General features: G+C 35.6%; 1 protein-coding gene across 4 annotated transcripts in view; it reads right to left on the minus strand.

The window, feature by feature from the left end:
* SLC25A13 (solute carrier family 25 member 13) overlaps positions 1–26744 on the minus strand; it is a 101671-nt gene that overhangs the window by 12961 nt on the left and 61966 nt on the right. For all 4 annotated transcript variants that reach the window (XM_015617546.2, XM_015617545.3, XM_015617543.1 and 1 more), the window contains 7 exons: positions 26640–26733; positions 26387–26471; positions 24146–24230; positions 23528–23686; positions 16864–16916; positions 15840–15920; positions 3605–3745 (listed from right to left, as the gene is read on the minus strand). In XM_015617546.2, the coding sequence (XP_015473032.1) occupies positions 3605–3745; positions 15840–15920; positions 16864–16916; positions 23528–23686; positions 24146–24230; positions 26387–26471; positions 26640–26733 (698 nt within the window). The remainder of the gene's footprint in view (positions 1–3604; positions 3746–15839; positions 15921–16863; positions 16917–23527; positions 23687–24145; positions 24231–26386; positions 26472–26639; positions 26734–26744) is intronic.

The raw sequence follows: 26744 nt of genomic DNA on the forward strand, positions 1-26744 counted from the left end.
GACTAGAATGCGGGGATAATTATGATCATAACCAATACAAGATTCACTCAGCTGGATGCAAAAAGGGTTTATATAACATTTCCTTTGTTAATTTGTTGTCATGAGATGTAAGACTTATCTGTCTGTACCTTGGTTTTCTCTGTTAATGCAAGACAGGAGCACTGAAATTACCTCTATCAGGGGGGTGTGGGCATTTTATTTCAAAATCCACAGGAAGTGCTTCATAGGTAGAAAATAACACAAAATATAAGAACTCAAATAACAAGTAGTACCTCTTGTTAAGGCATGCAGGAATTTGTCTCATGAAGCTAAAACTAAGCCTTCACATCTTCTGGCTGTACTTATAATTAATACATTCTTCCTTGCTGACTACTATATAGGACTCTTACAGATTTTCACCTAAACTTCAGCATAAACAACTCATGGGAACTAAGCAGAATATGCCAGATGGATCTGTAGTGGTAACAACAACTTTCAGGGATGATCTTTCTCTGAACTAAGAAAGGAGAATTTTCACTGCAATCCTTGCCATGTGGTAAACAGTAACTATTTTGAGTTAAAACCGAAAAAGACATTCATTTATTTCAAATTAAAATTCTAAAATTCTGCTTTCAACACTTGCAGAAGAAAGTCAATCAGTTAAAATTTAAGTCATGGCTAAGACAGGAAAGTGTTTAAAGAGCTGGAATACTTACCTGAAGATCCATTAAGCCTTCAAGAAAGAAACTTCGAGATTCCCAAATGAAATTTCTAGAATAACTATTTATTCTTGATCTTCCACAGCAGTATCAATGAAGTCATAACTAGATCTACTAAAATAAGTACATTAAGGGCTTGAGATAGAAGTCTTGTGTCTTAAAACACGAAAGACAAAGCTAAAGCAAAGACTTCAGATGCAAATGGAATTGTTAGAGTGAACAACATGCAAAGTACTGAGATAGTCATAAAATCCTCATTCCTGTTTCATAGTTTAAAGCTAATTTGACTTGTTAAGAGTATGAACATTCCAAACATACCAAGATATTCCAGCTCTCATTAGTAGAAGATTCATTATTCTTTGATGTCCACTTGGTCATTATACTTATTAAATTAATTTAGAAGCACCACCAAAGAAGGCAGCACCTACCAAATCTAGTCTCATCTGAAATTCATTAAGAGCCACTGATGTCTCTGGGTAACACTTACTGGAGCTGGTGACTGATGCAATGAGTTATTAATATCTGCCTGGCCTCACAAACACTGCCAGCTCCAGCACAAGCATTCAGGAGAGCGCTGCATTTGCCTCCAACATTGCTGTTCCACGAGCACCTCAAGGCAGTTTAAAAATGTTCCGAGACAGACTGGCTCCCCATGCCACAGCCATTCCTCCCTTTGACTGGGTACAACCATCCTGAGAAGTTACAGAGTGAGCTGGTCTGGTTTCAGAACAAACTAAGCCCTAGGGAGGAGGAGGCTTTAATGACTTTCTTGTTCCAGATCGTTATGCGGGTGCACTGATTCTTTGACTGGTACACAGGAAAGAGGGCAGATAGGATTGCTATTTTCTTTTGACTGCAGTGCCAAATGTTTGGTAAAAAGAGCATAAACCTGCCTAATTACAGACCTAGCTGTAACGACCTTAGTAGTAGGTAAGGCTTGTCACACAAGCCTTATATGCCTAGTGGGTGCCTATCATTGCCAGGCTAAATTCTCTGGTTCTGTCAAATCGCTCAAGTTTCATTTAGGCAATGAATCCTAATGACGTACAAAAGGACATGAACACAAGAAGTGGGGTGGAGGGGTTGAGGAAGTCGTTAACAGAGACAACAGCTGAGTAAAACCAAACCCAAATCCTCCTTCTGTGGCTTTTTTTCTTTTTTTTTTTTTTTTTTTTTTTTTTTTTTTTTTTTGTGGAGGCAAATGGGCTCAATAAATGAAGCACTGAAATTGTGTGTCTTGTGATTAAGTAACTGTCTGTTTCAATGAAACACAGTGCTGTAACTAGCTCCTGTTCATGTGTAGTCCTTACTAATAACCACCGGTATTTATTCTAGTGGATAGAAATAATTCCTGATACAACCCTAGACATTAATGTCATTAAAAATGGAAAAATGTAGCAAATTCTGCTCAACCACCAAGAGCAGGTATTCAGGGAAAAAAATAAAAATCAAAAGTTGCTACCTTAGTAAACTAGTTCATCACTGGTTCTCATTTTGTGTTTTCTTTTTGCTAGTCCAAGTAAAAGTCAGTAGCTGACCTCCATTCCTGCACAGCCTCAGGGAAGCAGACTCTACAAAATCCCTGTTTTCAGTTGTAAATGTTAATCTGATCAACACATAATGCCATTTACTAGGAGTTTACAAAATAGCCTCAGCTTCAGTAAAACGCCTAAAAAATTAGCAAGTCAATTTAAAGGGAAAAACAACTCCCCATTAAATCCTATTCAGACCTGCAACTTCTCTCCAGGCCAAAACATACAGACACGTTCTCGCGGGCAGACTCCCTCTTTGTAATGTTAACAGAACAATTTAGAAAGACTGGATGCTTAAAAAAGCAGATGGAATTTAAATATAGGGGAGAAGGGGGATGGGGTTCATTTGGTGTCTTTTGGAGCATCTCCAATTTATGGCTGCAGTGCTGTAAATAAGAAACAGGAATACTGCCTGCTTCACTGGAAATCCTAGGACAAACTGGAAGTATGCAAGCTTTTCCCCGAGTTTTAGGCTGCAGAGTCAGAAGAAACATCACACGGTGCTCTGCAGTATATGGTATTAATTACCACTTTTGTTTCAATACTTGAAACAAAGTTTCTCAAAATAAGTTTCTATGGCTTTCTCAAAATACTTTTAGACCTTTCATAACCCCCCCTTATCTAATCTCTTTCATTTAAAAGTAGAAGACATCATAAAAGTATGTTAATCCTTTAAATTATTTGTAGCATGTATCCTATTAGATTCAGCATTCAGAAGATGTTTTTATTTCTGCTGTCATCATTAAGCCTAACATAACTTCTACGTATTTATGTATCTATGTGAAGACAGTAATATAGCAAGCAGAACTGTGGAGTCTGTAGCATACATCACAAAGGCAGCTTTTTGTGGTATTATTTTGAGTAATATTCTTCTAAAGAAGCTAAGGGAAGCTTGCTTTAGGAGTTTATTTTTATGCTGGGCTCCCACTGTCTGTACTTCTTCACTATTATTGTGCTGCAATTAATTCCCATCACCAAATGAATGATGACATCTGGGAAAGTTGCTGAATCAAACACAGAAAGTAAAAGCAAAGTTCCAAAACTGTAAGCCCTATATCATGTAGCAGATGAAAATAAGCTTTTTTTTACAGCAGGCAGAATATCAGGAATCACAAACTAATATTCAATGAACCTTAAACATGCTGAAGTAAGAAAAGAAATCTCAGTAAGATTTACAAAAACCATATGCTCAAAAAGAGGAGACAGTTTCTTCCGTTAATCAAAAAGGAAAAAAATTAAGGTATAATATCATGTAATATTTCTTTTAAAAAGTACAATTGTGTCCACCCATGAAAGTTTGCGAGAACAATGTAATTATATGTTGATTTGAAAGATTTATAATAAGCTTATTTTTAATATTTTTTAAAAACATACCTTGTAAAGACCAAAGAAACCTAAGTCCCTTAACACACTGAGGGCACTAACTCGTGGACCAGTAGTAATTTCTCCAGCCACCTGCAATCGAATCTTGACAATTTCCAGTGGATTGGTAAAGATTACTTGAGAACCTCCAGCCTGAAATTAAAAGCAGAAATCAATAGATTAACCTGCTACATTATTTGTAGTGTGCATCCTGTTACATTCAAGACAAGACATTTTCAATCTTGCTGCACTCAGTTAAGCTATTAGCAGTCAAGAGTTTTAGTATTAGTGCACCTCACAAGGTAAGAAACCTACTCCCCCATGAGATGAGTTGTCAGGAAAAACAGAGAGGAAGCAGGTCAGCCACTGCAGGACACTGCAGTACATCAGACAGACACTAGCTCAATTCTTTTTACAAGAACACGTTCAGCAACACCAAGTTATGCAATACTGACAAGCCAAGAACACTGTAACACAAGTACTGAAGTAAAAAGAAGAACTGGTAACTAGTAAAGCAGCTGTAATGTGCAGTATACAGAAAGTGAAAACATACTGTTGAAGAGCAGAAATCTGGCAGAAACTTCTTTCCAATTTTCACATGAGTTCGTATAACAAAGAACACATGGATTCCAATAAACTGAATTGCAAGTATATTGTGCTTTTTAAAAAAACCCTCTTAACTACCAGTTTCAGTGCCATTCAATGCTGTTTGATTCAAGAGTCTGAGCTCTACATCATTATTTAGGTACCAGGTATTATACAGAAGAAGGTCTACAGACTGAAGGATTCTCTTGATCAAGAACTGCTAAATGTTTCCCATGTGTCAGTCTCCATTTGTTGGGAAGACACCACTCAATCAATTCTGAAAGTCTGCTTTAAAACACAACGGTGGAAAGCACTTTGGACTCCCTCTGGTTCTCGTAAAGTCCATCTCATCCATCACATGTAACTTAGGGCATAACCCTTCTGCTACACTGACAGATCCTGAGCTAAAAATCTGCAACCAGGAAAAAGGCTATGTGAAGGTTACCTAAGTGCATTTAAAAAATATTCATTCAAACTCCTTCTGGCTCAAATTCAACAGAATGTCATTCTAACTTCTGATAAGTATGTAATTCTGTAGTGTGACAGTTGTGCTCTTCTCTAGGTTCTGAAATCATGTGAAGTATGCAAAGGGCAAACCTTGCCCTCCCTACAACAAAGTAACTACTTTGTTCTAGAAGGTAATGACTAAAATAAAATAAGCATTTGAAAGCACTTGCATGTAGTGATGTCTAGTATGTAATATTTTAAAAATTATCCCAGTGTTAAAAGAATTAATTGTAGCTCAGATTAACTATCATTCAAAATAAAAAATACAGTAATACGTTTCAAATAATGTGCTGAAGAAATGGCAAATCACACAAATAACTATTCTTGTCTACCACTTGGAGTGAGCATACACAATGTAGTTACAAATTAAAGTCTTTACATAACCCCCAAAATATCCCAAGTGTTTCCTATTTTGACCAGGAAAAGCATACTCTTGTGTAACTCAACTGGTTTTGACTTTCAAATTGGAATAATTTAATTTAACTGCTTTTACCAAACCAAAATCCTGATGCATATAAAACCGCCATTCTTGTTGCCATCAAAAATTAGACTGATAAATTATTTGGCACATAATGCCGATTTAAATTTTGCACTTAAGTTGAATGTTAAATAAGTAAGCATTCAAAACAAAAAACTCTTCCTTTTACTTGTCTATTCATCTTGCAAAGTCTCGAAATAAATAAAAAGAATCCTGGAAAGGTTCTTTGATTAACTGCATACTTCATATAATAAAAATTTTGGTGTAGGTATTACAATTATTAGGCACTCCCATATGCCAACATACATATTTTCTTCTTTAGAATTATAAAATCTGAATTGCAGGTGATAATGTTAATTTGCGAATTTGTTATACTCTATGTTATTCCCTAAAACATATTACTTAAAAACTCGTATCAATTGATCTACTAGCAGAATTAAACTACATTCCCTCAGTATAATATTCCTGCAGTTCATTGTGCCATGACTCCGTGAGAAATGTTCCTTTAATTTTCACTACAGGAAAACCATATTAAATTTTAAAAGATTACAATAAAATTAGGTATTAGTACAAAATTAGTATCATTACTACTATTAGTGCACCAAAACATGGAATAATTTTAAAAAATTATTAAAATGTTTATAAGTGAATGCCATTAGAAAGAAGTAGGAAGGAAGAAGAAATGTATCTCTGATTTTAAAGAAGAATAAAGACAAATTATTTCCATACAATATAATTTCAATACAAACAGATGGGAAGTACTTCAGGTGCTAGCACATATAAATGCCTGTGTTTGCATGGCCAGCCTGGCTGTGTTGACACTTCCAGCATTAGACATTTGCTGCTCTGGCTAAATCACACAGGACTTCCTCTGCTTCAGCTTGCTATTTAAGAACATGGATGCTATTATTTACTCACTTCATACAACCAAGCTCAATACATTCAAAGTTTTAAAAAATCACTGAAACCTGCATGCACATGACAGTATTAAAAGGACTATCAATTTTGCTGCCCACACAGCAGGTTTGAAGAGAGACACCAGTCAATTCCAGTGTTTCCAGACAGTCCAGATACTATCCCAGAACTCCCTGAACAACCTCTGTCACACTCTGAATTTGATCAATGATATACTCCAAAAATCAAACGGTGAATAACTGCAAGCGACAAGCCAGACAATACCTGAGAGAGGTCTCAGTAGGAGGGTTTCTACCACCTGCCTGCCTTGTGATGCAGAGGAAGGCTGGTTTATCAGCCTGTGCAGAGGCAGTTCCAGTGGTAACAAGCACAGTCGCCTGGTGGGGAGCTTTGATCATTCTGTTATTTGAGCATCTGTGCTGGTAACTGCAGCTCCTTGCTCTCAAAATGGGGGGGAAGCAAACCGGAGATGGCTCTCTAATGAAATGATTTCTTGCTTATCTAGTACTGGTAACTCCTATTGTGTTATTCATCATCACAGTAATGCAAGCGTCTCATAAATATTAATTTATTTCCTCCCAGTGCTTCTGTGAGGAAAGTGCAATGAATTTTACAAGACGGGGTTTTGAGGCAGACAGTTTAATTGTATGACCAGTGTGTGCATTTCTCCCCCCCCCAAACATTCACAACTTGTAACAGTCTCTAGATAACCTCATCTCCAAATCAGTAGCTTGAATCACAATAGCATGGCTTCTGTCTTCTTCCTCAATTTTTGCATAGTGAATGCAATGAAAGAAATCTCATCAATCTGGTTTTTTTTTCCCAGTCTTTTCAAGGTACTGGTATAAACTGGTATGGAGAAAAACAACAAAACATCCTCAGCACATTGTATCACTCTGTTCATTAATTTTGTTTGGCCAAAAATAAATTGAAGAATACTGCCTTCTGGTTTGCTAGCTTTTGCAGTTAAAAATGCATTTAATTATAAAATTTTGAAATAAGCTCCCAAAGGGAAGAATTTGAAAACTACTTTTTTTTTTTTTTTTTTTTTTTTTTTTGTCTTGAATAAACACCATTTAAGCTCAGGTTACTCAAGTTTAATGATTTCTCAGCTAAGTGTCAAAAAAACTAAATACATCAACTGTTTAATACAGATGCTTCCCAGTAACACAGATTTAGCTGTACTGAAGTTATAAACTTGAATACCCTCAACTCTGAATTCTTTATCACATCTTCCAATCATTTTTTAAACAAATTATCTAACTGTGACTGTATAAGTAACTCTATTATTTTTCAGTTTTTATCATGTGATTAAACTACAATTTTGAGTTATTTATATGCATAGATAGCCAGAGGTACTGCATAGATAATTATCTCAAAGGGCCCACAAAGGGCTTATATTATACTGAAAGAATTTAACGTTTGACCTAATCACAAGCACTTACCGTCTTGTTTGATTTAAAACAAATAAAATAAAAGGGAAATATCACTGTCATCCAAGAACAATTCATACATGCATAACTAGAAATCTACATGCCTTTAAACGTCCTTTAACAAAGTCATCCAGCTATGCACATGTGGATTTTTAAAAATAAGCTATTTTTTTTCCCATTTTAGCAGTTCTTCACCTCTGCTATCAGTATGATATCACCCAACACCTCTCGATGGCAGTATAGTCTTGCACAGTAATACAGTACTGTCTATCATGACTCCTGCTACTTTCCTGCTTTACTGAACAGAAGGAAGAAGTAGAAATAGTTGAGGATTGGTTGGGTTTTTTTGTCCGGGGAGAAATAAAGCTCACTCTGTAATTAAAAAATATTGATTTAGTAGCAACCACTTGACAGTACTTCAGTTTAAGAAGTCTAAACATTTTCTATTTCTTCATGTGTTCAAATCACTCTGCAATAAACTTACTGGAAAATAAACAGATTTTTCACCCCCCTCATTACATTGAGAGAAGAAATTCCTGTTCTTTTAAATATAACTGTTTTTTGTGTCCTTATGAGATTAAGAAATGAGCACACCAGACACAACTCTCCTCGGGCTTTCACATCTCCATTTGAAAGCTTTGGTGTATGTTCTGGAGGGAGTGCAGCTTGCAATTAAAGAAAGAGATTCTGTGTTTTCCATTCCAGAAGAAAGTACTAGATTATTTTCTTTTCAGTGCTACTGAATGTTCTTGTTCCTCTAATTAACCTTATTACCTATTTCCAACCGTAGCCCCTTTCCTGCTCTCAGCAACAGCTTTTAGGGTCAGCCTAAGATCTTTCTTCTGCATCCCATCCATCTTATCACATATTCCCTTTTATGGTTTCATGGATGAAAAAAGTATTACTATTGCTATTAGAGTGTTAATGTTTTTTCAACAATATTACCCAGGGATAGCAATTATAGCAATTAATGGCAATCATAAAAATACATAAGCAATATATTATATAATTACCAAAAATCAACCTCTGCTAAAGAAATTGTCTACAATGTCTTGGTTACTTGTTTAATCTACAAAAGACAAGCAGATCAAATTCCAAGATTTTTAGTCAACTGTTTATCATATTCAGTTCTACTGCATACTATACTCTCAGTTGTCAGATGCAGCTTGTTTTCATGTGCATTTCCTAGCATCCATTAATTAAAGTCAAGGTTCCTAAAGTAGACCACTAAATAAAGATTGCTCTTTGTTATGAAAAAAAATTAAATTAAAAATGTACTGATGATTTCAAGAATGGAAGAATTACCATCCTCATTGTATAATAAAGGGCAACTAAGGCAAAGAACTGTTCAATGATTTACCACAAAATCACACCCCAACTCAACAACAGAACAAGGCTTAAAAGCCAGATTTACAGAGTGCCACTGCAGTGCTTCGAACTACCTCCAGAAGTCTTGGTGTTTGCATGGCAGTAGGACCCAAGGGGATTAGATGAATTATGCCAAACTGCTGCAGAGGGGATTTCACTATGGACTCTCCTGTTACCAGAAAAGGTCCCAAGTAACAGAGAGCAGTCCGAAGTGACTCAAAGGTGATAACCTTAATTTTGTGGTACTGTGTGTCAAGACCCAAGCAAGAGGGTTCTCAAAAGCTTAGTTCTATGTTACCTTTTCATTCCATAAAGCCAGGCCTCAAAAATCTAGACGAGCCATCTCATGCTATTTTGTGTTCTCTCATCTATGGTCCTATCTACACAGCATTCTGATAATGCTCTTTAGCAATGGGAGTTCATATAGTAAATACTTTTTTTTTCAGATCACTAGATTTCCTGAGGCCTCAATCATCTGCTTTTCACTACCCTGATCAGCCTATCACAGAAACAGCTTTCATGCTGCTCAGGCAGAATTCTGTTTTTCTCTAGCTAATCTTTCTTGTCTTCGGAGGACAGCCTTCCCTTGGTCTGGCTATGGTTTTACTTTGTACAGCTCAAACAGTGAACGCTGCCAGAATCACAGTCTTGCTAATATCCAAATGTACATAAAATGTAAAGCAAGTTCTGCCAAATCCTTGCATAAAAGTGCTCATAAACAGAATTGCAATTAGTCTGAACAGAAGTACATTCCTGCTACTGCCCTGGATTTCCAAAAGTCAGATACAAGTTGTGAGGACTGTCGTACAACAGAATATTAATGACCTGTCTAAACAGAAACAAAAAGGAGTATGGTTTGTTTATAAGCACTGACCAAGTCTGCAATGGGAAACAAATTGAAATTGTGCGTTATTTTCCATGTTATAGGTAATTCACTTCTCAGAAGCCTAGCCAAAAAATCAAAGTGGAGCCTACTTGATTGGCATTATAAAAGCAATTAACTTACAGACCTGTCAAATCTGTTAACATTTGGTTCTGTCTGTTCTACTTGTCTATTTTGACTAGCTGTAGAATCATTTAATGATTTACAGACCTTTCAAGTCCTAAGGTATGGTAGCTGTATTAAAACTGTGACCTATTATTTCTTGGTCACATCATAAATTACTGTGACATCATAAATATCTTCCTTTTTCTCACTGAAAGCTAGATTTTAATTCCTGATTTGAGTTCTAGCCTTTGTTTTTGGATTTGGGGTTTTTTTGAACCTTCACTGGTAAACACTGTAATATTTTACTGCCAGTAAAAGAAGTACAAGGAGAAAGGGATATGTAATAAAATATAATTGTCAAAACAAATCCGTATATTAAACTGCAGTGTGCGTTCATGTAAAACTTTGCAGTCATTATTTCTAATATAACAGGAGAAAAAAAGAGTAACATTCAAATTGAATTAATATTAAGTAAGTTTGCTGGGAAAAATGGACTTTTAAAGCATACAGAATTGTTTAGTTCTGGAATCAGAAAACTATCACCCTAAACCTAGGCATCCCTCCTCATTCTACAGTTTGAAAAATTTTCCCTCTCTTGTTTTTTCAGGTAGAAAGAAAATGAAAATAAAGATGAGAGGGAAAGCAAAATGGGAAAGTACCTCTAATTCATTATGGGAAAATACCTTTTGGAAAAAGAAAAACATTAAATTTAGATTAACTAATGCAAAAGGAAAATCTTCAAAATTCATTACTGATTTGGGGAAAGACTAGTTTAAGTAGGTATGACTGGGTGAAAAATTCAGCAAGCTGTTATTTTAAAAACATCCAAACCTGCAGGGAAATATGGGGTGAAGTCAAAGAGAAGCAGGAACTTTATACCACTAACTTTCCCACACTTTGGTACCTCTTCGAAAGGGCTATCATGTTACTGTATGTTGCCTTCCCAAACCTCATCATAAGGCTTAAATCTAAAATTGGATGAAAATTTATCAGAGACAATTAAAACAGAGCAGTGTTGAAATACAGTGAGTTTGCAAATGTGAAGTAAAATTTAACTTGAGATCTAGTTGGAATTTTTTTAGCAAAAATTTACAATTAGTTTAAATTATTTTCAGCATGGTGAAAATAACCAGACTTACAGTAGTTCAGAGAACAACACTCCAGTTTTAAAATACCTAATTAATTATAGCATATTCAGTTACATTATATTCATTATGTTAAACAGAATTTAAATCTAAATAATTTACTGAACATCAATTTTATGCACAAAAAAATAGCTTTAAATTTAATCAAGGGAAAAATATATGCATTAGGAGATTCTGAAGTTTTCCTTAAAGCAGATGTGAAAGTTGGGAATACACAAGCAGGCAGAATTCCCCTTGAAAGTAAAGGATCCTCAACCATTGTGAGAGCAGACCTCTGAGAATAATCTGCAAAGTGCTCAAGAGACATATGTCATTTGCTGTCAAAGGTCATCAAGATGACCATCTTCTCATTTAACTATCTCAATAAATTAGACCAAAACTTTTCTGTGTGACAGCAGTTGTTTGCATTTTTCTTCCCTCCCAGATATACATGCAGGTATTTTTTTTTCCCCTGGCATATATACTGTGCAGTTTAATTCTACCCATAGCTCTGCTTCCCTAGCCAAATAAAGTAAAGTGTTAACATATTTAGGTTTCATAATAATGACAGCAAGAATGGCAACTTCAGTCTCCTTTAGTCCACAACTTCCAAATGTCTGAATTTTTGCAAGTAAGAGATCTAAATGTGGGAATTGCAGTTTATACACCCTCTGTCTCCACTGCAATGCCACAAAGAAAATGCAGCTCAGATGTGGACTTATCTTTAGTACTCTCTGAAACATAAAATAAATGTTTTAAGTAGCTTAATAAAACTATTTGCATTGGATCTGTTATTTGGCACACAATTCTCATGGAATTTCACATCATATTCCTTTATAAAAATTAATTCTGGGCAGGATTTTGCACTCCATTTTAACTGTATCTAATTTTTATGTTCCATAGCAGAGTTGAGGCTGCCCAAGCAGGTCCAATACATTTTTACTTTATTCTGATTACTATAAAGTCTCTCGAAATATGCTTAAAATTGCCTTGACAATTTAAACAAAAGCAGATCTGTATGGGATCTGTAATTGTACTGTGCTACATGATTTAAGCTGGCTAATAGTGAGCACACACTGAGCAGCTGGGAAGGAAAAGACTGTGTGCTCAGAAGGAGAAGGGAGAGCAGAAGGAAAGGTTAATAAAGCAAAATGTAATTCTCTTTTCTTGCTGAAAATTACGCCTCCTACTTACCGATATCATTGTATTAATATATGCAGACAAGGCAACATACATTATATAGCGATTTCTTTTTAGTCATGCTATAATCTTGCTTCTGTTTTTCTTAGTATTCTTTTATGTTTTAAATCACTCTTTATTTTGCTCATTGAATCTCCTTCCCAATTACACAAATGTAAATTTTTCATTAAATGCTGAATTGCTTTATTAAAGGTACTACACAAAATGACTGTCTCACCTCAGAAGTTAGTATTAAAGACAATGTCTCAAAACCCCAAATATTACAGTATTTATGACATTTTTACAGAGTTTTCCATGTGTTAATAAAACTCAAAAAATAAGAATATATAATGCTATATAAAAAAAGGTTACTTTCAACAGATGCCTGTAAGTGAATTAAGATTAAAAAAAGCAAACAGCTAAACTTGGTATGACTAAATTTTTATTTAAGATATAAAATGAAGTAAAACACCATGAAATAAAGCTTCCAGAAATGTCAAGATTATTGCCACTGTAAAGAAAATATTTCAAGTTGTACTTACAGCTTACACATCCTTTTATTAAGGAACTCCGAAGGTAAGTTATAGCATTAGCAGAAATCAAACCTAGAATATCTGTGCCCATTTTAATTCAATAAGGTTAAGTCAGCTTTGTGGTTAAGATGCTCAGCAGATCTTAGCTCTACAGCATCATTACACCATGCCTTGAAACTGAAGCTTTTTACTAGCCTCATAATGATAAGGGCTATATAGGATTTGCATGAGTGATGAGAGTCCAAAATGCGCAGCAGAGATCAGAGTTCGTGGTGGGTGTCAGGCATTGTGCAAATCTGAAAGCTACATGCATTTTTATGGGTAACAAATACTACAGTCGTTAGGAAATTTTTCTTACAAACAAAGGAGATGGAAATCTTGTGTCAGTAATTTACATAACAGCCTTCCTTAAGTATAAAGGTTATACTTTTAATTATATTCTTGGGGGTCTCAAAAAAAAAAAACCAATTCAACCCACCTATCGCTTTCATCTTCACGTAATAAAAAGCTATGAAACAGGCTGTTAACTGAATTAAGTGTCACAAGGTCATGAAATAAAAGATCTATTTTCTTTTCTTCTTTCTTTCTTTTTTTTTTTCAGGAGAGAAAACAGTTTACAAAACAGAAAAAGACTTGTTCAATGAAACAATCAGCTTTAGTTACAAGTGCAAAAGTCAGCCATGTGTACTAATTCACAGTAATTATGATGCAAAGTGAACTCCTTGGAGACTTAAAAGTCAACGCCTGGCAATGGTTGGGCAAACAGCAGAGTGGAACTACTCAGGTGATACTGACCCCTTCAAAGCCCTTTGTGTTACTGAACAACCCAAACTATCCAAGTATCTGCTTGTCCTCCCTTCCCTAGGTACTATTACTATACCGTATTCACAGAGCTGCTATTTAAAACATTACAAACTAGCGTGCATCCCAGCACTCGGCTCTTGCTTAAACAGTGAATACACTCCAAGGAAACAAAAGCACTGAAGAAGAAAAATTTAAATCTGTGTTTGTAACACAATCCCAGCTGAGAATTAGATGTGGAAAGCGGAAAGGTGATAGGACAGGTGTCTTAGAAAATTCATCTTAGTTGGCCTCCCTTTTTTAGACTTCAACACATCATGCCCTCCTGTCTTCTTGCCTCCCACATAAGCGATTACTACATTGTGAAATGAGGTAAAAATCCAAGACTGACAATTTTCGAGCATTCAATATTGTCCGTGCTGCTTCCACAGAGAAATCACAGGTTTCATGATGGCTTAAATGGGGACAAAAAGTTAGGCCAATGCAATCCTGAAAGCTAAAGGAAAAAGCATGTCTTTGGCATCTCATATTTAACACATATATTTACACCTTGAGAGAAAAATTCAGCCCAAAAAACCTAGGCAACACTGATAATGAGAGTCGCTAGTCTGAATTTGGTTTAAAATTACAAAAGAATCCAAAGACCACCTGCAGAAGAGACAAGTTGCAACCTATCTACCTGGCACCAAACTATGCCCTTAAGTGGAGCACTACAGTTAAAAGAAAACTCAGGGCATTCTGCCACTGCACGTCTATTGCTACAACTTCATGCAGCTTCTCACTGTTAATATAAATTTAGGACAAGCCAACATTTACAGCACATTTAAAATACATTTCAAACCACCTATCTCTTAAAGCAGATCCTTCGTTTACAGTGAACTGCTGCAAAAAGCTTGCTGCAACATTCTCATGAATGACAGGTCTCTGTAAAGAGTGCTTTTTGTACTGCATTAAAAAATTCACAGCAGTCTGTAAAATAAAAACTCAAGATCAAATGACATTTTAAATGAAAATTTTGCTGAATTCTCTATGGCTGCTATGTTCATGAGACTTTTTATTAGTGTAAGGGGCAAACACTTTTTACTCTGCAAGCACTTTATTGCATTTTTCCTTCATTTACAGCATGCTTTTTATTTAGTGCTTTAGAGACCCACATTCTTCTCTCCCTCCCCTTCTTTTTTTCTTCCCTGAATGCTCCTAAAGTTACAGAACAAGGGGATCCTACCTGGCAGTCTACAACAGGTCAGTGATCAAACAGAAGGAGCAGTGAGACAGCAGCCAAATCCTGCCCCATCTCCTGAGAATTACAGAAAGCCAGGGCTTCTCAGCCTGCAATGCAACAGAGCCACTGCACCCTGAGGCTGGTAATCGCAGTTCACTTTCTGCAAGCACATACAGCACAAATCTCTGCACCTACTGAGGTTGAGATGCAAGCATTTATTTTTTTTTAAGTTGCTGCTCACTGTAGTTTTCGACACAGGTAGAAGCCGCTTGAAAATGTGACCTCATCTGTCTTATGACAGCAGAAACAAAGATAGATTAAAAATACACCAACATTGCTCTGCCCCAGTGATCAAAGCTGTTTTAAATAAACTGTGCTCTTTATCTGTAAAATGCACCAGTCTTTGAACAACTATTAGTTTTACCTAAAGTATTTACATTTGCTTGAACAAATCAATACACCAGATACAGTAAGCTGTAATATGAACAGATAGAACTAGACCAAGTAGTGAAGTATTATCATTTATCCAGTAATATGCTAGTTGTTCATTAAGATACTACTTTGTGCAAGGAAAACACTCTTAAAATCTTAGTGGGTTTTAAATACAGCCTACATTCAGGAATGCATTATGCACTGAGTTAACATTACACAGCCTACGTCTGCTATGAACTCAAAGAAGCATGAGCAGTCTTTGCCATTTCAAAAGCCAGTATCACTGCAAAAAGTGAAAATTAGTGGGTGCAATAACACATCAGGAAAGAAGTGACGTGGTAGAGTGGGAGCCACAAAGTAGTAACTAATTATTAACTTCTGGAAAGGTTAGCATGAATCCTCTTTAGGCCGTAAGCTACAGCCAACATGAATAAAGACATTCTTTATTAAGGAAACAAACTCTAAACTGTGAGAATTACAGAGCACAGTTAAAAGGCACGATGCACAGAAACATTTACCCTTTCATCAAGAACGGATGGCCTATCTAGGAAAGAACTGAGATGCTCTAGGAGAATCTGCTCTTGAACCGGATCTGTGGTTAAACAGAAGCCTTAGTCCACACAATCAATCTTATAAACTGCACTTTCATGAATATCATATGAAGGAAATTAAAGATACTTACACAGCCACCAGCAAGAATTTCTGCAGCCAGTGGGACAGATCCATCTTTAGTCCTAAACTTATCTCTCACAAAATCATTAACCTTAAAAGACAAACATTTATGAAAGCTGATAAATTAAAAGGTCAGAGAAAACACTCATCAGCTGCAAAATCTGTGCAAATGAAAATGCAAATACATCCACTAACCTACCAAACTACAAGATATCAAAGAAATCAGTCTTAGATTTTATATTAAATATTCTAAAGTTATGCTCTTCCTTCTAACAAGAATTTGCAGCATAATTTGAATACTTACTACTCAAAAAATAAATCATCACTAATAAGGTAATTTTAAAAATCAGAAAATTATAAAATACATTATATTTTTAAAATGCTCACTATATGAAAAAAATTAAATTAAATGTCAAATTAATATCAGAATGTTCAGTACTAAGCTTTAACACAATGACAATTCAACTAGTAGCATTACGTGCCTTTTTTTTAAATGAATACTACTAGCTTTGATGAATACTACCTAATCAGTGAATAAACAATATACTATGACTGAATTATAATAAGAAATTCTTAAGTGCCTTTCAAACACTTAAGAAATAACAAAATTACAAAAGTAAAACATTTAGAATAAAACATCACGCAAACAAGTTCCTTTCTTATCAACAATTCACTACCTGCTCATATTATCTATCTCCTGTTCCACTAGAATCACGTATACAGGAACCACATGGAGATACAAAAACAAAAGCCCTCCAATAAATAATTCTTCTGATTTGCTAAGAAGTGAAACCAAAGGCCTGTGCTACTTACAGACAAGCAGATGAGCTGAACAAGTTGAATGAGCTTGTCATATTTTGGAGTGAGACCAAAACTAAGTTTTCAGTAAGATTCTTAAAATGTTCATGTCCACCTCTGGATGAGACTTGTATGCCACTTGTACTATTCACAAATCAGATATTAACAGTTGCTAATTGTAATTTGATGCATTTTACAATGTGGAGAAATGTGAAAAAATCCATTTACAAACTTACAGTAAGTTTTATGGCCTTCTCTGGTGCTACTCCTAATAGCTGTGGTAACAGACCTGTAACAAGGAAATAGAGAATTCAGGGCATTGAGTAACTTGGTATTAAATAAACAAATCAACAAATGTATGTAGAGACCGGCACCTAGAAACAGGCGATTTTTACAGCAATTTTGTGTTATTATATATAATGTGAGTACTTAAACATTCAATTTTGAGAACAAACTTTGTGCTACCACTTCAAGTGCTACTACTGTCTATATGTATTTGTTTCTTTTTAATTCATACTAGCTCATTTTATGTTTAAATGCTAATACGGATTTGCTAAATATGTTTCAGTACTGTCCTAAACTGACTTTCATTTTCTGCATCTTCACACAAAATCAAGACTAATTAATTTTTGTGAGATAACACAATGCATCCACTTCAAAAGTCAAAACCTCAGTACCTTTTTCTAGTAAAAACAATGGCATTAGATGGCAGGATCTAAGGGGACTGGAATCAAAATAATGCAAAACATTCAAACTGCATTCTTGAGCTCTTTTCCCAAGTAAATCATCAGTTCTTAAAACAAAGGAAGTTATGTTGCTTTCTACCCAGGTACGGAATTTTCTATTTTATTTTGTTAGAAGTGATGTGCTACAGAACTGGAAGTGTGAATTTCTGACTGTCAGCTTCACTTGTTTGAAGTGAATGGTCGATATTTTGTAAACACTTGAATGACACAGCCTAAAAATAGGCAAAGTTTACCAATAAAGCCTGAAGCTAGAATGGTGTTGCAAGCATTCATCAGCATAATGAAATTAGGACACCATTCAAAAATGTGAGAAAATCACCACAGCTAGAGCTCCTGGTGCAGAGTTCTTTGTTTTAGCAGCTCAGGCAGCACATTTGGGTATTTCCTACAAAGCCTGACATTTTCACCTCTCCATGGTTTTATTTTGTTTCAAATTAAAAAAAAAAAAAAAAAAGTTTCCACCTCTAAAAGTTAACCTGCTGAAAAGCATTTTCTTGAAGAGCTAAATTTCAGAATAACACAGAGAAAAATGCACATGCTCTGGTTTAGTATATTCTTTGATCCTGCTTCCATCCATCAGCTTTCCTGGTTCCTACTGATACTCTTAATAAAGAATTGACACATATTTATATACTGATGTCTTTATACAGCTGATGTACATATACATGTAACATTTACCCAAGACAACTATTGTGCATTATGATCATATGAATGAATACTCAAACAAAAACATACAGGAGAACTAAATTCATATACAATTGCTGAAAACCAAAGGAGAATCTTCAGAGCAAGTTAAATTTCAGAATCTGAGTTTCTTAAGAAGTTTTACTTGTACCAGTGACTCGAAACCAGACCTCAATGAAAAAACATTAAGCCATTCACAATTATGTAGTTAAAGATTACATTATCTGCAGCCCTGTTAGGGAAACACAATAATATAAAATGAACAGGATTTTTTTCATTATAAAATTATCTTTGTAACTGCTATAATATTTACAACTTGCTATAGGACATGTGTGGCTTTATATAAACATTATGGCAAATGACTTTATACCTTCAGAGATTAAAAATATGTTCCGTATGCTTTAAAAGCACACTACCTAATCTTAAACTGAATCTAGTAAAATTAAGCAGGTCTGATACAGCAGATACAACTCCAAACACGAAGGTCATTAATCATAAAATCACATATTCGTATATTATTACACCCAAGCTATATATACCACGAGTTTCAAGTCATATTTTATCAAATAAATCACAGAAAAAGACATTCTAAAATATCAATATATGAAAATTATTCAAGTAGTCCAGCTGATGATCTGCATAAATTTTATGCAATTTTAGAAACAACACTAGCAGGATGAATCAAATCCATTTTCACTGAACTGATCTGAAAATGGCCTTTTAACCATTTTTCAGCTCCCAAAACTTTGCATTTGTAAAAATATTTGTAAAGTCATAAGAAAGAGAGGTTTATCTTGGCACAAGTATTTTGCTGGTTTTTTTCATCTAGTTCATTCCTTTTGTACTCAAATCTGAATAGGACTATTACAACTCAAAGCTTTCCATAAAACTTTAAGGTAGAGAAGAGAAGGATTATATAGAATATGTAGCAGTTAAAAAAAAACCCAACACCAGAAAAACCCAACTGAACAACCAAAACTTAGAACATTTTTCTCTTTTCCTGCCTTTTTAAGTTTAATTACAGATAATGCTGTATATACCTAAAGCAAGATAGCAGACAGTGTTCTATAAAAGGTAGCATGAATTTTAAGACTAGGTATTAGAGCCTTACCAGGCACCAGCTAGGTCTGCTGTCTCCAGCATCTTAGGAAGGCAAAGGGACCCTTCATTTGATCTCATACCTATCTCTAAGTGGTACCTGTGCATTCTATATGCTATGATCATCAAAATTAATTTTTATTTTCTTTATTGTTTTGATGGGAGCCCTGAAACACTGCTGAAAATTTTCTAAACATGATAAAGATGCTAAGTTTTGAAAGAAAGAAAGCACATCAAAGGCCCCATATTAAAATGTCATGTTTCCATTGGGGTTATCTTGACACAGTGGGAATTTCTCAGTGTTACTATGCATTAGCAGATCAGCAATATGACACATACAGAGATGGAGAACAAGCTAAGAAGTGTCTGACAGTACCTTAAAAATGCATGCCTTGTATAACATCAGAGCATAATATCTTGCACATAGGCAGCCTGCTAGTATAGTACATAGTAAACACATTATTCAATGCCTTTTTTGTATCCAAGGCTTTTTAGCAGCAATTACAATGTACCACTTCGTATTTGACACAGCCATAGTGGGACTCTCAGGGAAGAGGAAGGTGTGTGCAAGAGAGAGTACCAAAAGCTGCATTCAGTTTGCAACACCATACAATTTCTGAAGGCAGTTCAATACATTGTGAATACACACACAACAGCTCGTCCAGCCCAGCTGTACTGATGGCACTGAGAAACAAAAATTTTACTTGGCCAAAGTATTTTTTCAGATGTCTAACAGGGAAGCTTCAGTTTCACTGTGTAACATGTGATTTTCCCGTCATATTAGGAAAAAAACAGTGACTGAAGGTTTAAAATATAAAAGGATAAAATCTGTGAAACCATTAGGGCATCTTATAGGAAGGCAGTAATGGAATACTGCCACATTTTTCCATTACAGGATTCACACAATAAACGAGACAATTAATCATCAGCCTCCATTCAAATACAGCTCCCTCAGACTGGAAATGGGGTATTTCCTGAAAATGTTGTGCTTTGACAGAACTTGGGGTACAAACAGGCTTGTAGTTCCAGTCTTTATAAATGGTATTCCATTGCATAATTTGCAAGGAAAGCTTCTGCCACAGTCTTTTTTGCATTATTAGCATGGGAGTCCATCAGTAATAATGAAACTGGATGATGAAAAAATCATTAAAATCTAAATTAGATAGCATTTGGAGCCACTGCAGGGCTAGAAGCACCATCAACAAGAAATAAAACTAACAAGCAAGCTCCTAAACAGTTAATGATCACAGATGACAATCTCTTCAACAGCATTCCCTGTCTTTTCCATGCTCTAGGCAAAGTGGCATTAACAGCATGGCTACCAAACATTTTCCTAAACTACATTTTATCTGTGGTACTTAAATTTCCCATCAAACTTCTATCATGTATGTGTGAAACAATCTCTACTGGATGCACTGCTTAAGTCTGTGAAGCATTCTGTGACTCATCAGGTGGACTTCTCATTAAAATTCTATTATGACAGGTAGGTGACCTCATCAGTTGGAAGAGACCTTGACAAATCACAGCTTTCAAAATTTTCTTAAATTTGCATGTATAAAAATACCCGTGAGTTTCTAAATATGCATTTCGGGTATGAACATAGACACAACAGTAAATTACAGGTATATGAGATGAACATTCTTTTCAGCCATGCTGAGAGAAAGATGAAAAATTTATCTCAGATATAAAGTCTTTAAAAAAATGCTAACAACACAGCCTTCATATAATGCATATTATAAAGACTCAACAAAGGTTTATATCATGTTTATTTTTGTTTGTTTGTTTGTTTTTTAATCCAAGTGTCTTCTCAGTGGAAACACTGATTATACTTAGAACCAAACTGACTTCAAACCAAATTTAGTGCTCTCTATATATCCACAAGATGGTGTAATTTATCTTTATCTGAGATAGTGGTTTAAAACATGGTTTCCAAGTTTGGAAAAAAATAGTGATGCAAAAAAAAAAAAAATTCAGTTCACTTTGCTGGGTGGAAATATGAGCCTTTTATTAAAAATATGATCTGAAATGGCTGAGTTCAGAGTGGGGCTTACAAATTCTGCTTGCTTTCTTGAAGTGCATCATGACAAAGAGACCACTGCTCTGAATTTTTCTAGTACAATTTTTAAAAAGCTTTTGCATCTGTTCAGCTAAGGAGAGGTCTACCAATGATTACTCCCTCCTTCAGTGGGGACAAAACCACTACATTGATTTAACCCTGAACAAATCAGTTGAAGAAAGAATTGCAGTGGCCAATGAGCAGCAAAAAGTAATGTACTCTGGAGTGTGTCCTACCTAGTGTATGATTCAAAACTAGAATATGATGATTCTTGCTAAATTTACTGTATTACATTGGGTAATTACACTATCTATGAAATGTTCCTTTCAAATCTTCTTGTCCTCTCAAGCTTGACTGGGAAATTCCTTTTGCACTCAGTTCCTTAACTTTCTTCAGTATCTCCTTAGAAATTAAGCAACAGTCCAAATTTACAGAACTGCACAGAAGGAGTTCCAGATTTTTAAGAAGTTTTCTCTACTTGCCTCTTTAAGAAGAGCTAAGTCAGGGTGCTCTTTACAGAGAGAATTTGTAGAAGCACAGGTCTCAATTTGCCTCTAAAATGATGGTGTTCTACTATATAATCCAGAAATTTGACTATTGGCCTGGTCTTAGAAGTTCAGCTCCACCAAACTGTCTGAGATTTCACTATTCAGTATTCCTTGGAAAACTGAAAAGTAATAAAGATAATGGGGAATGGAAAGACAAGCTCTACCGATGAAGTTTCCTAAGGTTCCCTAAACCTGGCAATGAAAAAAATAATTCAAAATTCAAGGACAAGCAAACAGAGTTAAGAACATGCATTTGTGACATTTCTGATTTATCTGTTTGGCTTTTTTTCCCAGGTGAAAAAAAAATCAGTCCTTCAATAGAATGTCAATAAAATAGAATAAAGCAATAGTAGAATTCTGCATATTTATTCTTTCAGGATGCTGGAAGAAGCGGACAAAAATTTTCAAGGAATATATTTGGTTCTTTAGGTCACATGAGACTTTTGAAAAGATTTTGATTGCTATAAATCCTTACAAAATAGAGACCATGTCAGTACTCTTTATTTAATTATTTTGTCTATTCCAAAAATGGCCTCCAACTCAGTCAGTACTAAGAGAGCCTTCCCATCTCCAATTGTGCTGTAATAATTACAGAGTCTGTATTTTGCAGAGGAGCTACCTAGCCAACCCCCAGTAACTCAGGTCATATGTTATAATGTACACACCTATCACACCACCTAGTTTTAATGTTGTTTCCCACATTGTTTTATGAACTGTTACTTTTTATTAAGGTGCACATAGCTTCGCCAGTTCATAACCATACGTTACCAAAATCCTCTGTTCTTCATTCCTTACTCAACTGCTTTTAGCAATTAATTTATTTCATTACAATTCTTATTTTTACAAGTGACAAGGTTTTAAGCAAGCTGGCTAAAAATGAAGTTGGTATTGCAAGTTTCAAATTCTCCCCTATGAATATGGTAGAGGGGGATAAAAGATCTCAATAGTTGTGACACCAGAAATATAATTTACTTTAACTCAGTGACAGAGAAGGACTGGAATCTCATGCCAAGATTCCTGATTCTTTATGACTCCTCCTGAGTTACCTGAACTGACACCACTGATGCCACATCTGGGACAAGAATAAAACAAACAAGAAAAGCCACCATTTAACTTCAGGCACCAAGATATCCAAAGTCAGAATGATTTACATCCTGAGCAGGGTCAATAGATTTTGGAGCTTTCTCCATTGCCTCCAAAGGCAGTTTGGAATGGGTAACTTTGTAACTTAGGTGTACTGGTTATATATATAAAGCTAAGTGGGCTGAAACCCAGTGAATCATTCTGGCTGACTCCACAGTGACAACCTAAGAAAAGGTATACGTAAAACTAGATAAAGATGACTATTTCCAATGATTACTGAAGCAAATGCAACTGGTTCACAGAGACTTTGTTGTCTCAAAAGAAACACAACAAAAAGTACTCCAAAGAACAAAAACCCACAAATTATCTAACTCTTTACCAAACAGGACAAAACACTCTTGGCACTAAGCATTTCTAAGAAAATGAGAACTTTACTAACAATATATTTGTGCTGTAGGAAATCACTAATGTTCCCCTATGGCAGATGAGGAGGGAAAAAACAGAGAGGTCCTACAGAAATGTACTCATTACAGTGAAGTTTTAATTATCAAGAAGTTCACAAATCCTTGCCCTGCAACAGAGAAGAAACAAAACTGAAGTCTGAAATAAAATGACTTAAAAATCCAGTCACATAAAACCCATAATAATATCTTATCATTAGTATATAACAACTTTTTAAACTTACCTCGATAAAGCCCAAAGAAACCTTCATAACGTAGCACTTTCTTGAAGCAATCAAAGCTGTTTTTATACATAAGTTCTCCCACAAAAGAGCCTGTCGAACGCTGGTTTTGCATGCGAGTTTTCACTAAATCAATTGGATAGACTGCAGTGGCTCCAACAGCTGCAAATGAAATTCAAGATATAAGAAATCATGATTTCGCATTTGCACTGTTTGACTGCAACTGTCATCTGTCACATTTACATCTAACATATCACTTATATCTTTTCTTCATGATATATTCTGGATACATTAAACTACCTCCCACAGTTTTAACCAAATGTACTTTCCAGTCATACTTCACAATTAATTTAATCTTCCTGAAATTTGTTTGGGGACAAATCAGATAGCAATACTACCTGGAAACTCCAACAGCTCACAAATTCCAAAATTCTTGTAGACCAGATGATCATTTCCCCTTCAACCTTACAGTCATCCCATCCCTTAGACACAGCTCCAAGGGAAAGTCTGAGAAGCCTTCCACACTTAAATGAGAGGCAGAAGGAAAAGAAGGACAAAAGAAAAGAAGAAAAAACCCAAACTTCACTAAGATGAATATTCTTTTGTTCAGCCATTACTAACCTCCAGCAACTGAACCAAGGGCAAATCTGTACGCCGATTCTGCAATCTGGATGAGAACAGGTCGAGACACATCGCCTGAAGCTTTCTGTCAAGGCAGGATTTAAAACAAAAGGAAAGACAAGGAAAATAATCACAACATATCATTTCCCAACAGTACATTTCATGATCAGACAGATACAAGTATACGGATACCTGGAAAAAATTCCACAATACACTGGAGATTTTGTTCTCAATTATTACTTTTTTTTCCCACCGATTTCTAAGTGTCATATAAGGCAGCCTCTTCAAATTGGAATAGCAAAGAAAATAGACTGACACTACAACAAAATTATACAACTCCAAAATCAATGGTCTAAATGAGGGCTTACATATTGCCTCTTAAGTCATTAATTTTCTACAGCTAAAAGCAACTCCAGCTTGGAATTCCTTTCTACTGTCGCCAACACAGAGTTCCCAGGCTACCAAAACAAGTATGCAAGCATTCACACAGATTAGCTAAAGGAAAATAAAGTTCCATAAAGCACCTGCACAATTTCACTTTGCTCACAGTCTGTGAGTGCTAGATTCAACCCAATGAGAAATAAATTTCAGAAGTGTTCCAGATTTAACATTGCTGTCTAATGTTATGTTCATGTCTAAAATATGAAGAAAACAAAAGCTCTGCAGGGGCATTAATTCTTTCATATTTACTAGCATCTTTTGCAATGTGTTCTCTTTAGGATACAAGTAAAGCAACAAAATAAAAATATGGATACATTTCCTGTGTTTAGATTTTACTTAATTCCAATATAGGTGGAGTTGACCAGAAATAAATGAAAGATTTCAATGTAGCTGAAATTTTTTTCAGTCTCAGCATCAAGCAGATAACATTAAAAAGGAACAGCGTTGAAAAAAATTAAAATGTGGGACAGATACACAAAATAAATTGTAAGAATTAAGCAGGTTCATATGTCCTCGCCTCTTAGAACAACATAAATCATGGTAGCAGTGGCCCCAAAACAAAAAGTGAAGAAGCTGCTACTTTCATCACACATTTTTGTCTACCTTTTACTGCCACCTATTGTAACTGAAGTTACTTGATATTCAGCCCAATGCAAATGCTTTTAACTCCTTTACGAGTCTTATAGGAATAGATGGTGAGCTTTTGGGAGCCAACTCATTTGAATTCATCCCAGCATCATCACCATTTAGTTACTGCTCGAACAAACAGAAAACCACCACCCCTGTTAGCGTTTTGGAGTGGTGGTGGGGGTGTTCACTTGTAAGGGAGGCAGGAGAATAAAAAAGAGAAGGAAAAGAGACACATGTGTATACACACACACACAGAGGCCTGGCTTATGGCCTGGCAGTCCTAAAAATGTAGCCTGGATCAACTCATTGTGGTCAAACTGGCGTCTCCGCACAGACCCAGAGCAGGAAAAAAGAAAACCAACCAAAAACCCTTAGTCTCACAAGACACAAAGTTAAGACTGCCTTAAAATAGAGACAGAGAGAAACAGAAGGGTTAGTTTTAAATCTATCTGTATAGAAACTTGTGCCAATGAAAATACAAAATATGATAACACAAAAACTAAAAGATCAACAGGTTTGACATTTAAAGAACAATCCTATTTCCTTTTGCCTCAAAACCAAAAAAAAAAGTTCATTTGTGGTTATACCATTGAAAGTAAATATCCTTTAGGTTTTGGACATGAAGAGAATATTAACACTTTTACCAAAACTGTGATGTTAGTCTATACTTAAGCTCTCCCATTTTGATATTCAACAGAGCATAAAGCAAAGCAGAGAACACTGTGAATCCAGGAACATGCATATGTGTTGTGAACAAGGGCTGCCATTTCATAGGCTAGATGTTGAATTTTACCATCCATATTTGACTAGGAAGTCTCTTTTCCTCATTAACAAGAACACAGAGCAAAAGAATCACAAAACATAAACACCTCAGACAGGCATGCATCTAGTATTTGCTGAATGCCTGGATGACACTCCTAGACACTTTATCTTTCCAACGTAAATTACATTTCACCTGCCAAAATGAAGCCCAAGAGGAAGGGACACAAAGCAGAGATGGAGAGAACATGACACAGGTTAAAAAATAAATTCTAACAAGATGTTACTCCTCACCTTTATTACAGAACACAAGAGAAAAGCAACTTAGATAACAACAACAGGAAGAGGCTGGCTGTCTCTATACCTGGCACTGGAAACAAATAACAAGATCATGCTGGCTTCTGTTCTTACCTGCCTCTGAGCCTCAGCCAGGTTGTAGGGCAACGTCCCTTCCTCCAGAGGGGCAATTCTTTCAATATCAGCTAATGTCATGCGCCTGAAGAAATTAAATCACATTAGTGTTTGTTTAGAGGTTGGTTTTCAGACCACTAAAGTTACCTGCACAAGGCCACTACAGTACTCTCCGGCTCCCCAACACCACCTCCCACTCCTTCCAAGTAGTAGAGAAAAGGAAAGAGAGAAGCATAGATAACTCTCCACTTACCCCCGTGGCTCATAAAGATCTGCTAACTGAAACAAGATGTCAACTTCCATGGGTGTAACCTGACCAAATTTCTGGGCTGCCAGAACAAACTCCTCTGCAACAGAA

This window comes from Parus major, chromosome 2, assembly GCF_001522545.3.
Source record: "Parus major isolate Abel chromosome 2, Parus_major1.1, whole genome shotgun sequence".
Taxonomy (NCBI): Eukaryota; Metazoa; Chordata; class Aves; order Passeriformes; family Paridae; genus Parus; species Parus major.